The sequence below is a fragment of the Temnothorax nylanderi genome, unplaced genomic scaffold, assembly GCF_030848795.1.
Source record: "Temnothorax nylanderi isolate EJ_2023f unplaced genomic scaffold, tnyl_v1.0 TNYL_tig1386_pilon, whole genome shotgun sequence".
NCBI lineage: Eukaryota > Metazoa > Arthropoda > Insecta > Hymenoptera > Formicidae > Temnothorax > Temnothorax nylanderi.
In genome coordinates, this window is record NW_027250448.1 from 1 (window position 1) to 13,202 (window position 13,202).

The following is a 13,202-nucleotide window of genomic DNA, read 5'->3' on the forward strand; positions in this document are numbered from 1 at the left end:
ATCGGCGGCTCGGCCGCTGAGCCTCGAGCGGTAGTGGGGGGTATAGGAGGCGTCGCCTCGGGAATCGGCCCGAAAGTGCAACTAAATACCGGCTCTGCCATATACAACCAGATATAGCACCATATCTACTTGTATATAAATGTATATAATTTTATGTGAAGCCAGATATAATGATATGTGAGTAGTGCACTCTACATATAATTAGTATGTAATTATATACAACTATATATGCAGTCATATATTGCCAGATTATTAATATGACTAATCTGGCGCTATATACAACCAGATATAGCACCATATCTAATCGTATATAATGTATGTGAAGCCCAGATATGTTGATATGTGAGTACTGCCACCCGACATATAACTAGATATAGGATTATATCAACTATATATGCAGTCATATATAGCCGGATATATATAATATACTAATCTTGTCCTATGTACAACCAGATGTAGCACCATATCTAATCGTATATAAATGTATGTGAAGCCAGATAAAATGATATATGAGTAGTGCACCCTACATATAACTAGATATAGCATTATATACAACTATATATGCAGTCCTATATAGCCAGATATATTAATGTGACTAATCTGGCGCTATATACAACCAGATATAGCACCATATCTAATCGTATATAAATGTATGTGAAGCCAGATATAATGATATATAATGATATATGAGTAGTGCACCCCTACATATAACTAGATATAGCATTATATACAACTATATATGAAGTCATATATAGCCAGATATATTAATGTGACTAATCTTGTCCTATGTACAACCAGATATAGCACTATATCTGTATAGATATAGATTCGCAAGTCATCATATATGCTGCAGATATTTAATCCTAAATTTAAAAATTTATTTGAATCGTTTTTATATATATTATAGATATTAAATTCAAAAATTCGTTACATAATATTATATAATTCAGTATTATAAAATAATATTGCAGGTCATGTGTGCGTATGGAACTTGCCCGGAAAAAAAAAATTATATATAATTATATATAAATATATATGATTATATATAATGCAATTATATATGAATTTTGTCTCTATATGATTATATATAATTATATATAATCATATATAATCATATATGACCATATATAGTCAATATATATTGGAAAAGAACTGTTAACTTCGATAATAAAGCATTGATAAATTAAGATGTATATTTTTTCAAAGGCTATAGAATCAAAAGTAAAATAATTTATTCCATATATTACAACTTGGCACTGCTTGACATGAGACAGTGCCGTGTCTCTTGATACCGTTTTTATACCACTGTCCGTCAAATTTAAATACGAGAAACGAATCCTATCGAATATATATATTATATAAAAAGTTTCACATACATTTTGACATGATTATATATAAGTTCATATAATTTATATATAAAGTATATATATAAGAATTAAGCATTTATCCATGTAGATTATATATGATTATATATAACCATATATAAACTTAAATTCGGATTATCCGATAGATGGCATCCGATAGGATTTATTTCTCGTATTTAAAATTTGACAAACAATGGTATAAGAATGATATCAAGAGACACGGCAGTATCTCACGCCAAGCAGCGCCAAGTTATATGTAAATCATTTCACTTTTGATTCTAGCTTTTGAAAAAATATACACTAAATTTATCAATGCTTTATTCCTTAATCGAAGTTAACAAAATTCTTTTTTAATATATATAAAATATTTATTATGTTAGATATAATCACATCTGATTATATATAAAATCGACATTAGATATAATTAGATATAAAAAATGGCCCGATATCTATATATATAAAGGAAGATGTCCTGACTCACTCACTCACTCATTCACTCATCAACGCCCAGCCCAAACCCCTGAATCGAATTTTCACCAAAAGTATATGAATAGGGGTAGAATTTTCCGGGGAGTGCCACTATGTGTATAGTTTTTCGTTACCGATTTCCTGGAAACCGGTTTTTTTAATTCTTCTAATTTTTCGAGAAATAATTGACCGAATCTCAAAGAATTATAGATCAAATTTCTACCAAAAGTATATGAAATAGGGGTAGAATTTTCCGGGGAGTGCCACAATGTGTATAGTTTTTGTTACCGGTTTTTTGGAAACCGGTTTTTTTAATTTTTCGGGAAATAATTGATCGAATTTTAAAGAATTGCATATAAAACAGGGGTAGAATTTCCCGGGGAGTGTTATAAACTGTATAGTTTTTCGTTACCGATCTTTTGGGAACCGGTATCTTTTTGGAAATCGGTTACGAAATTTTTCCAATTTTTTAAGGAAATAATTGAGTGAATCTCAAAGAATTGTATACGACGAAATTGAATTTCAGTCGATAAAAAAGTAATATTTTTCAATTTATAGCAATTTAGAGAGGGAGAGAGAGATATAATAGATATAATAGATATAATTTATTATGCCCAAGCAATGGCTAAAGGGCAAAAAAAGTAATATAGCAGTTACAATAATATCGCAATTACAATAATATAGCAGTTACAAGATGCAGAGATACAATAAGATATAAACAAAAGCGAAATATAGCGGTCAGAAGTTAGTATGATGTGCATGCTCTCTCTCATAAGGCAAGCAGCAGCAATCTCAATAATATACCCTGTAAAAAACTAAGAACTAACGCAACTTAACTAATAATAAGTACAGTGAAAAAGAATAAGATAAGGAGCAATATTACTAAAGAGAACTAAATAGTGTATATAAAACTAAGAACTAAGGCGCAGCGCAATTTACGAACTAATAATAAGGAATGAAAGCACTAGAAGTTCTATACCAGAAACAATGTTATCCAATTTCACGTGCAAGCAAGTCGATATGTCCACGAAAGGAATAAGCGTTGAGTTCAGCAAAACGTATCCCAGAAGAATTACATGTTAATTAAGCCGAACGATCAAAGAACAAGGGACGAGCCGGTCGGACCAGTCAGATAAGCTTAGCTAGATCAGTGTCGGAATCAATATGAATAACAGGTTGACCATCAGAAGACCTAACACATATTTGACCATTCCTTACCCAGACATACTTATACGACCTCTCTTTAGCAGCACTCTTAGCCCGTTGTAACATGTCGTAAGTGCTCTTGGATAACAACTCGTTTACATAAATGTAACGATCTGAGTTACCACCGCATACATCCTTACATTTGAGAACACCCTTTGCCCGCTTTTTTGAAATAACCATATTGCGCACGGCACTTGAGGCCAAGGTAACAACGATTGAGCCGGAAGATGCAGCAACAGTGGAAGTCGCCGACAGTGCCTTCTTAACAGTTCTGACACCGAGAATATGGCAAGACAAGTCAGGAACGTCCAATGCCTTTAGCACATTCTTGGCAAGCTCAGATGGAGCAACAGATAACGCCAATGGTAAACCCGAAATGATTAACTCATTTCCCCCATGAGATCCCTGAAATGACTGAGCAGATTTCAAGTCGTGAATTTCGCGAATAAGTTCAGCGTTATCTTGCTCCAATTTCGCAATGCGCTGACTATTCTGACCAACGGTGTCAGCAAGCCGATTTAATTGACTGAGTTTATCACTTAGTTCCTTGTTGGTACGTTGCTGACCTTCAATAAACGCAGAAAACTTCGCATCTAATTCATCCATGAAAAAAGAAAACTTCGCATCAGATTTATCCATCCGCTCAATCAATCGACGCAAAAGATCATTGGTGGAATCATGTACAGTGTCACACATAGTGTCATGCGTAGTGGAATGCATACGTGCACCGTCAAGCGAGGCATCAACAATGTTAGGTACTTTAGTAAATGGCATATTTAAAAATTGTAATTTACAACAAGCACTAGCGGACTTCGTACCAACGTAAGCTTTGACACAACCCGGATAAAATGCTCTATGACACTCAGCACATGAAACAGATTCACCAGCAATCCGTTTAGTACACTTAACACACGTACGCTGCATGTGTTATCTACAATTGCTTAATCACTTAAAAGTAGAGTTCTGTAGTATCGATCCGCGATCAGAGTGTTCCGTATAGATCACAAGAAATATCGCAGAGTCAGCAGTCACTTAGATAGCACGTGTTCAGAAAATAGCATGTAGATAGGGAAGATCGGCAACGATAGGCGCATGCGCAGCTGAGATCAACGTCTTCCACAGGAACAGCCAAGAATTAGGTTAGAACAAGCGATGATATTTGCCGCAGAAATGCTTCTAATTAGGTAGCAAGCACCAGAAAGATAATGATAGCACGTGACAAGCAACAAAAAACCTGCTAATACCTGCAACAAAATGGCCCGAAGGCGGCTTACGGCAGAATATAGATTCACTTAAAGCAGGAGCAAAGAGAAGAGACAAGCAATGATACTCACAGAGAGAGAGAGAGAGAGAGAGAGAGAGAGAGGGACAGAGAGGGGGAGAGAGAGAGAGAGAGAGAGAGAGAGAGAGAGAGGGAGGGAGAGAGAGAGGGAGAGAGAGGGGGAGAGAGAGAGAGAGAGAGAGAGAGAGAGAGAGAGAGGAGAGAGAGAGAGAGAGAGAGAGAGAGAGAGAGAGAGAGAGAGAGAGAGAGAGAGAGAGAGAGAGAGAGAGAGAGAGAGAGAGAGAGAGAGAGAGAGAGAGAGAGAGAGAGAGAGAGAGAGAGAGAGAGAGAGAGAGAGAGAGAGAGAGAGAGAGAGAGAGAGAGAGAGACTATTTGCGTGTCTTATTACATATGTCCTCCTGGGCGAAGCCCGGGTAACCAGCTAGTAATTGTATATAATTACATATAACCACATACAATTATATATAACCATATATGGTTATATAATTATATGTGGTTATATATAATTATATACAATTATATACAATTATATCGGGCCATTTTTTATATCTAATTATATCTAATGTCGATTTTATATAATCATATGTGATTATATCTAATCATTTTTTCTCGGGCAGCGCCAAGTTATATGTAAATCATTTCACTTTTGATTCTAGCTTTTGAAAAAATATACACTAAATTTATCAATGTTTTATTCCTTAATCGAAGTTAACAAAATTCTTTTTTAATATATATAAAATATTTATTATGTTAGATATAATCACATCTGATTATATATAAAATCGACATTAGATATAAAAAATGGCCCGATATAATTGTATATAATTACATATAACCACATACAATTATATATAACCATATATGGTTATATAATTATATGTGGTTATATATAATTATATACAATTATATACAATTATATCGGGCCATTTTTTATATCTAATTATATCTAATGTCGATTTTATATAATCATATGTGATTATATCTAATCATTTTTTCTCGGGCATTGTCAGTTCAAATAAGTTACTCGTTATTATTCATCTAATAAAGAACAACTTGAATGAAAAAAATATATAATTACGTCAAGTATTCTAATTGATTTGTTCTACTGCACTATACTCTAGATTTGATCAATTATATGTTTCTGCAGAGCATATGACATGATTAAATTAATAGTTAAAGTATTTCGTTTAATCAAACTTGTAACTAAATATTTTGCTCATGCAATAAAATCACTTATTAAAATGATAAAAGTAGGTTTCGCTATGGTAATATATTTACTTCAATGAAATAGCTACGTCTTTTTAAAACAACTAAATATTTTATGTATTTACATGACAAGGATTATCCATTTCACAGAATCATTTATTTGACATAAACATAAATAATGTTTAATCAACCAAACTTATCATCTGTAGAATTTATTTCATCTAACATTGTCACTTATTTCAATTGATTATAATTATAATTTCATTAGTACAATAAGGTTTATGATTAATTGAATTAAATAATTTAACAAAATGATCTTGTTATTTCAAATGACAAGAATTTCTTGATATTACTCACGTATATTTGATTTATTAAATATATTAATATTTGCATTAAACAAATCACTACCAACTAAACGAGTTTAGTCAAATTAACAACATTTTTTTCTCAGTGAACATATAAAAAAATTAGCCAAATCCGCAGAAAGACATTTTCCCATAAGAATGGTGCGGGGTCCTTTATAGGATGTCGGATTCAAGTAAAATTGCCAAGAGGTATACAGTGCTGTTGATAAGATGTGGATTCTAGAATTCACACATACATGATTTTCGGATCGTCTCGTCGTCCATTTGATTATAATACTCATTGTCAGAAGTTTAAAGGAACGGTAAGCAAAGAGTTTTCATGATTAGAAAGAAAAGTTACATGAACAATTTCATTATTTCTAATGTATTATAATTTTGGATAACGATAAAAGATATAAGATTTGTTGGCGTATAATTTTTCATCGTATATTTTTAATATCTTTAAAGTAATCCAAATCGATCGCTTGCTGTTATGGCAAACCACGAGTTAATATATATAAATTTAACTATTTTGTTAAAAAGTTGTATGACAGAGAAACTGTCGTGGCCACGAGTAAATATATCTCATGATTTTGTTAAAAAGCCGAATGACAGAGATGTGTTGAAGTCATCAATTGAAGGATCGCAGCATTGTGAAATAAGACATCATTGTTTTTAGAACCTTTGAGAAGAACGAAATCAAAGTTTTTTTTAAGTATAGAATGATATTATGGAGAGTTGTGAATAGAGTAGTACAATTTGCTTACCTTACCAAAGTTTTCAATAGTCAGAGGCACGACCTTGCCAGCAGTTATTTTGCATGGTAACACGCTTCTATTCATAATTAAAAAAAGAAGTTTTCGACATCTCCCCGAAGTATAATACCAATTTGATTTGCAACTATAACTCGGAATAAGATTATCTAGGTGTCATTCTAATTGTAAGTAAGAAAGAATATATAATAGAGCCAAAAAAAACGTTCACCGTTATTACACGTTTTTTAAAGAAAAAAATACTTAAAAAAATGACAAAAAGGTTATAAATTGCGTGTATCATGTCTGGAAGAATTACGATAATTTTATAATGCACTAAAAGAAGTTACATTCTTACATTGATTCGTAAGGAAGGATGCTGTAATCTAAAAGAAATTGAGCCGGCCAGAACTGCAGAAAGAGATGAATAAGTTGAGCAATGTAGATAGCGAAAGGTTCCACGATATCCTTTGCGTCATTCAAGTTCAGGATCACCTGAAATACGCTTTTAACAGATTTCTGCAATTCCAAGGATTTTCGCGAGAAATGAACTATCTTCAAAGATCGACTTCTTTTCGGTTGCAAAATTTTCTTCAGTTGAAAATTTTATTACGAAATGCAATATAAAAAAACCATTCGCATACCTGTATGCCAATCATACTGCCGCCAATCATGTTCAGGCAAACACTGACCAGGAATATATTTGTGAACGTAGATTCGATCAGTTCCGCGAATCTGTGAAATTGTGAAAAACTGAACGTGATTAAAGGCAATATAGGGATTAAAGTTGTGCGTCTCGTTATGGAGCTATTAACACGCACTGTATCACATGCAGATGTCTGCGCAGGCAGCCCAAAGCTCTGTTGTAATTGTCATCTTTTACCTTGTCGGGTTTCAGATCGAAATTGCTGTTGCTGTCCTTGCCAATGTGTTCCAGCGTATGTCTGGAAATACGCTCAAATGATAATGCTCCTGGCGAGATCGAAACCAGCCGTTTTTTTTCATTTGGACTGAGCTCAAAGCGGGTCAAAATAGAAGACGAGATATTAGAGCGTATTTACGATCGAAAGTGACGCGGTATACTATTTACGTCCCTTCTTTTATTTTATATTTCAATTTGTAATTATCAATCTTGAACGCGATACCCTTACCCAACAATTGCAAACATCCCGCACGCGTGCCGAATCAAAGCGATATAGCAGGAGTCAACTGCGATCGTGATGCTGATGTGGGAGAATACGGCTAGGTAACAATGCATCGCCATGGGATACAAGTATTGGTCTAATGTTTTCCCGTATTCCACGCGGAGAGGTAGCTTAGCTTCTGCCACTAGGGAGGACACCGTCGCGTCCGAAGTATCCTCCAGCCACATCACCATGAGCGATTTCGTTATGAGGAGGATTCCCACGGACTGCATGAAGACTGGAAATCGACGTATACGTTACACCGAGCGATCGCTTAAATCCTTTGCCGAATCTCGAGGGAAATGTGTAATATCTTCCAACGAGATTTTCACGACGTACTTCCGTACGTTAGCGTGATGTACCGCCCATATGTGGTGTGTCGCCGTAGAATGGCCCTTTCTACATCCGTATTCAACGACAACCAATCGTCCTCCATCGTTCTGAGACAAGTCTTCAACTATAAGTATTTTCTATTAAGAATTTTCGACCAAAATTTCTATCATGCTAGTCACATTATTGAACTCGTGCACGATTGTCACATACTTTCCTATTGTTTATCATCAACCACCCTAATTTGAAGCTGAATATTATGGTGATCCACATCGACGGAGTGCATGAGAACACATCGTCGATATCTGTCGCGGCGATTAGAAGATATAATAGCTATGTCAATATTACAGAATATATATTATATTTTAATATATATTAATATATAATACAATATATAGGGCATTCCATGTCAAATCACCGAGGATTTTCCTCGACTATTTTTGATTTGGCGAAAATTGTTTTGTGTTTTTATACTAAATGAAAGTAACTTCCATGATTTTTTTTAAATTTTTATCTCTACCCATACTTAAGTTATGGATTTAAAAAGAAATGCAGTTTAAAATTTCAAATGCCTGTAACTTTAAGAAGAAAAAAATATTGTAAAAAAATAAGGTAATCTTTTTTTTCGTTTTTTATTGTACTTTTCGAAGAAAATATCGAAAAAATGTTTAATGATTAAGTTAGAAATAATTAAGATCATATAAAATGTATATTAATACATAAATCTGAATGACTAATATATGCTGCAGGATGAAAGAAAGGTAAGTGGCTTGGTACGATTTGTGACCACGTACTTGGGGCACAAGGATGGTGATGGAGAACGTAAACATCGGCACAAAGAGCATACATCTGTCGCGAAATGCATGATAGGGCCATATCCCTATCAAGCTCATATACGCTTTAGGAACTGTATAAAAGCGACTTTGCCAAATGTTCTGTCGCTCGTCCATTTTCAGGAACATTAAGACTATGAACTATCAACAATTCCTTGTGAATACTTGCCACTCGGCAAGCTGCCGAGAACAGCTATAATCAATTCCTTGTGTCGTAGCGTTGCACGGCTGCAATTATGACATTATGCAATTATTTCCCGCGGCGTACAATTATGTCACCCCTCACAGTTGCTACTATGCAACTGTGTCTTTCGATCGCAGTTTCACGAAGAGTGACAACTAACTATATCTCGCTACAATGTTTGGAATATAATAACGCTTTTATCGTTCATTGAACGAAGTTGATGATAAATTGAATTATCAAGTTACCAAGTCAATTTTGTTCTTGAGTTTGATTATTGCGAAAGGAATTATGCAGTATTTCTCTTCTAAGTTCGCAATTATTTAGTGCGATAAAAAAAAGGTACGAGATTTGTTGGCGTAAAATCTTATATTTTCGACATTTCTGGCAATTAAAATAATTTAAGCCCAATTGTCGCGTAAAGATGTGATGAGCCACGTGCGGCTATTAGAATTTTCTTAAATCATGGATCATCAAGCTGGCCTTGGCACACGCACGTTGAAACTGTCAATGGAAGGAGCGCAGCATCGTGAAATAAGACATCGACGTTTTCAAAACCTTCCGAGGAATAAAATCACGAAGTACATCTTAAGGCTGAAGAGAAAGTAGATCCGCAAAACTACCGAACGATAAAATTTTACTCACCACGCCGAAACTTTCAATGGACAGAGTCGCCACCTTTCCAGCAGTTATTCTGCATGGTAATATGGTTCTACTCATGATTAGGAGCAAAAGTTTTCTACATCTCTCCGAGGTGTAATACCAATTTCCTCTGCAACTATGATTCAAATCGCGATTAATAAATAGCGATAAAACTGAAAACGTTCGTTCATGTTTCCAGTTCCTGCATCTTTTTGATCTTTGGAACGATAGCGTTTCAAAAAGTCACTTTTGGGAGCTTTTGAATGAGCTTAAAAGAATTTGATTTCTTACATCGACTCATACGGAACGACGCTGTAATCCAATAAAAACTGTGCCTGCCAAAACTGGAAGAAAAGATGGGTGAGTTGAGCAACATAGATAGCGAGGGGTGCTATTATATCTTTCGCGTCGTTTAGATTCATCAACACCTGAAACATATATTTTCTTCCATATTAATTTTTGTATTAATTTATTATAAATTTTTGTATTATCAATTATAAAGAGTTGTCAGTGATTTAAAAAAAAAAAATCCGGATCGGGGGATATACACGCAATAATTTCGTCAAACATTAATTCTCATTGAATTAAAAAATTCTTCTAGTTGCTGCAACAATCTACGTTATGAATTATAACATAAAGAAATTGATGCACGTACCTGAATACCGCATATACTGCCACCAATCATATTTAAACTAACACTGACTAGAAATATATGTGTAAACGTGGACTCGATCAGTTCTGCGAATCTGTGACGAAATTTGAACGCGATTACGATAGATGATACGATATGGATGTAGAGTACATACTGTTGTAATTAAAAATAACACGCACTCTATTACATGCAGATGCTTGCGTAAGCAATTGAAAGCTTTGTGGTAATTCTTGTCGTTTTTCTTGTCGGGCTTTAGATCAAAATTTGCATTGATATTCTCGCCAATATGTTCCAGCATGTGTCTGAAGGCCGCTAAAATAATAATGTTCTTGGCAAATTGTATTTTCAGATCGCAGAATCTAATCTAGAGTCTAGATCATCGATTTTATTGGAATTGAAAAGGATCGGAATAAGCGATATATATCAAAGTGTCTTCATGACATTGGTCATTCACCTGTTATCTCTAAGTTTTTATTTAAAACATCGTTCCTGATACTCTTACCCGACAACCGAGAACATCCCGCAGGCATGTTGGATCAGAGCGAAGTACAAGGTATCGGCAGCGACCGTGGCGGTCACGTGAGAATACACGGTTAGATAACAATGAATCAGTATCGGATAGAAGTACTGATTTATCTTATAACCGTATTCCACGCGGAAGGGTAGTTTTGTTACGGCCAATCTGGTCGAGTTCGAAGTATCCTCTATCATTATTAACACGATCGACTTGAGCATGTAGAGCAATCCTGTTGTCACCATAAAGACTGAAAATACGAGTAATGCAAAAAACGTTGCTGAAAGATTCGATCAAGTTACGGAGAAAGAATTCTCTAGCAAATTTTCAACTCTCTGTCGCACATTTTTCGCCAAAAATATTCTACCAAAATATCTATCTTGTCTTTCCTGGTGAAAAAAATGTCTCAGAATTTTTCATATTATTAATCAAAATTTCTATGAAAATTTTAAGACTTTTAAAAAATGTCTCAGAATTTTAAGATTTTCTCATAAATTTTTTATACGAATTGGCACATTTTCAGAAAAACTCTGACAAAATACTAATAAAATTTTTCAGATTTTTCCGACAACACATTTTTGTAGAAATCTGAATAAATATGAGAAAATCAACGCATTTATCAGAAATTTTTACGCATACAGATATTAAAATATTTTGAAAATTATCATCCAATTATTTCTGAAAGTATCTGAAAAATTTGATATAGTTTTTCAAAATTTTTCATAAATGTAAAACATAAGAAATTCTTAGGAAATTTTTAAGAAAATATGAGAAATTTTTTCACTAGGGTTTGATACGCACCTGCATAAAATATCGTTAGATATTGTCCGTATGTAGCATGACGTTGTAAAATAGCCTTCTCGCTATCCGTATTTAATGACAACCAATCGTCTTCTATAGTCTTAAGACAGGCCTTTATCTACAAAAATGCACCCGCATTTTCTTTACGATAACGATATTTATTATCGGATATCGAGAATTTGACTATGGGTGACTTTAATCGTACTAATAAAATGGTATACATAACCACATTATTTACTTTCTCACTGTTTGCCATCAAGCTTGCTAATTTAAAGCTGAATATTATCGTGATTAGTATCGTTGGCATACACTCGAATAAATCATCAAGATCCGTCATGGCGATTTGCACATACAGTAGCTATGTTATAAAATATTGATCAATGTTATAAAACATTGATAATGATGCGATAATTAATATATCCTTAAAAGCTAGAAAGTCTTAGCCTCAACATATTTTTGCTTATATGAAAAAAGACGATATATTTTTGCGCGAAACGAGCTGCTTGATAGTTGAGCAGTCTTGAGCACTCTAAAGAGCATTGCAAATATTGTTATATAAAAATGTAAAACATATATATATATATATATATCGATAGATTTTGTATAAAAAATTTTGACACAAAAGTAAACATTTTTTCTTGAGACTTCTAAAGTATCGTTATTTTTAATTAAATCCAATTATGTACCATGGGTATGAGGATAATCGAACAGATCGTAAATGTTGGTACAAAATGCAGATATCTATCGCGAATCGGATGGTACGGCCATAGTCCTGCTAAGGTCATGTATAATCTAGGAATCGCGTAATACCGACTTTGCCAAATGTCCTTTCGCTCGGTCATTCTTAGAAATACTAGGAATGCGAACTACATCGATGACACTTGCTTTACTTTGCGTATGCTCGCTGCCAAGCGAAGCGCCGGGACATTAACGATTCCTTGTGTTGCAGGATGGACTTCCGTAATTATGCCATCATGGCATAGTGCGCAATTATTTGCACGCACTGAAACCCTTTTCATCTCAGCTTTTCATCACAACAATTGGCTTTTCATCATCACGATCGACTCTTTCGCAATACGTGGAAGTAGCGTGTTCTATCGCCCGAACAATTTGCGTGTTTAATGCGTTTGTACGACGCGCGCATGATATGTCACTATTAACCACGTGTTCGCGAAATTATGTTGTCTTAAACAATAAGTAGAAAAAATAACATAAAATGCGTGCAAAAATGTAAAGTGATATTAGTATAAAAAAATATGACATAATTTAGTTTAAAAATGTACCTATCCTTTCAGTCAAGTTATGTTTAAAAGTGAAATTGTATTCGAATGAAAAATGTATAGCTCTAAAAAATTTTGTAGTCTGTACTAGAATAATAAAGCTCGAACGTTATAATAACCCGGGAAAAAATGATTAGATATAATCATATATAATTATATCTGG

The 13,202-nt window shown here is 34.1% G+C and overlaps 1 protein-coding gene across 1 annotated transcript; it reads right to left on the minus strand.

The window, feature by feature from the left end:
• Positions 1–6,239: 6,239 nt before the first annotated feature.
• Positions 6,240–12,894, minus strand: LOC139787280 (uncharacterized). The gene is made up of 16 exons (XM_071726347.1): positions 12,446–12,894; positions 11,998–12,117; positions 11,760–11,877; positions 10,947–11,208; positions 10,624–10,746; positions 10,448–10,538; positions 10,084–10,220; positions 9,796–9,928; positions 8,350–8,469; positions 8,146–8,263; positions 7,774–8,044; positions 7,444–7,566; positions 7,267–7,357; positions 6,981–7,117; positions 6,638–6,770; positions 6,240–6,552 (listed from the first exon to the last, which is right to left on the minus strand). Exons 1-16 carry the CDS (start codon positions 12,599–12,601, stop codon positions 6,502–6,504), a joined length of 2,184 nt encoding a protein of 727 aa, XP_071582448.1. The 5' UTR covers positions 12,602–12,894; the 3' UTR covers positions 6,240–6,501.
• Positions 12,895–13,202: the final 308 nt, after the last annotated feature.

Coding starts and splice junctions, on each gene's coding strand:
- LOC139787280 (XM_071726347.1), bottom strand. CDS start 12,601: ATGACCGAGCGAAAGGACATTTGGCAAAGTCGGTATTACGCGATTCCT. Junction 12,118..12,445: donor CGATTATCCTCATACCCATG/GTACATAATTGG, acceptor TTTATAACATAG/CTACTGTATGTGCAAATCGC. Junction 8,045..8,145: donor CATCACGCTAACGTACGGAA/GTACGTCGTGAA, acceptor GTCGATTTCCAG/TCTTCATGCAGTCCGTGGGA.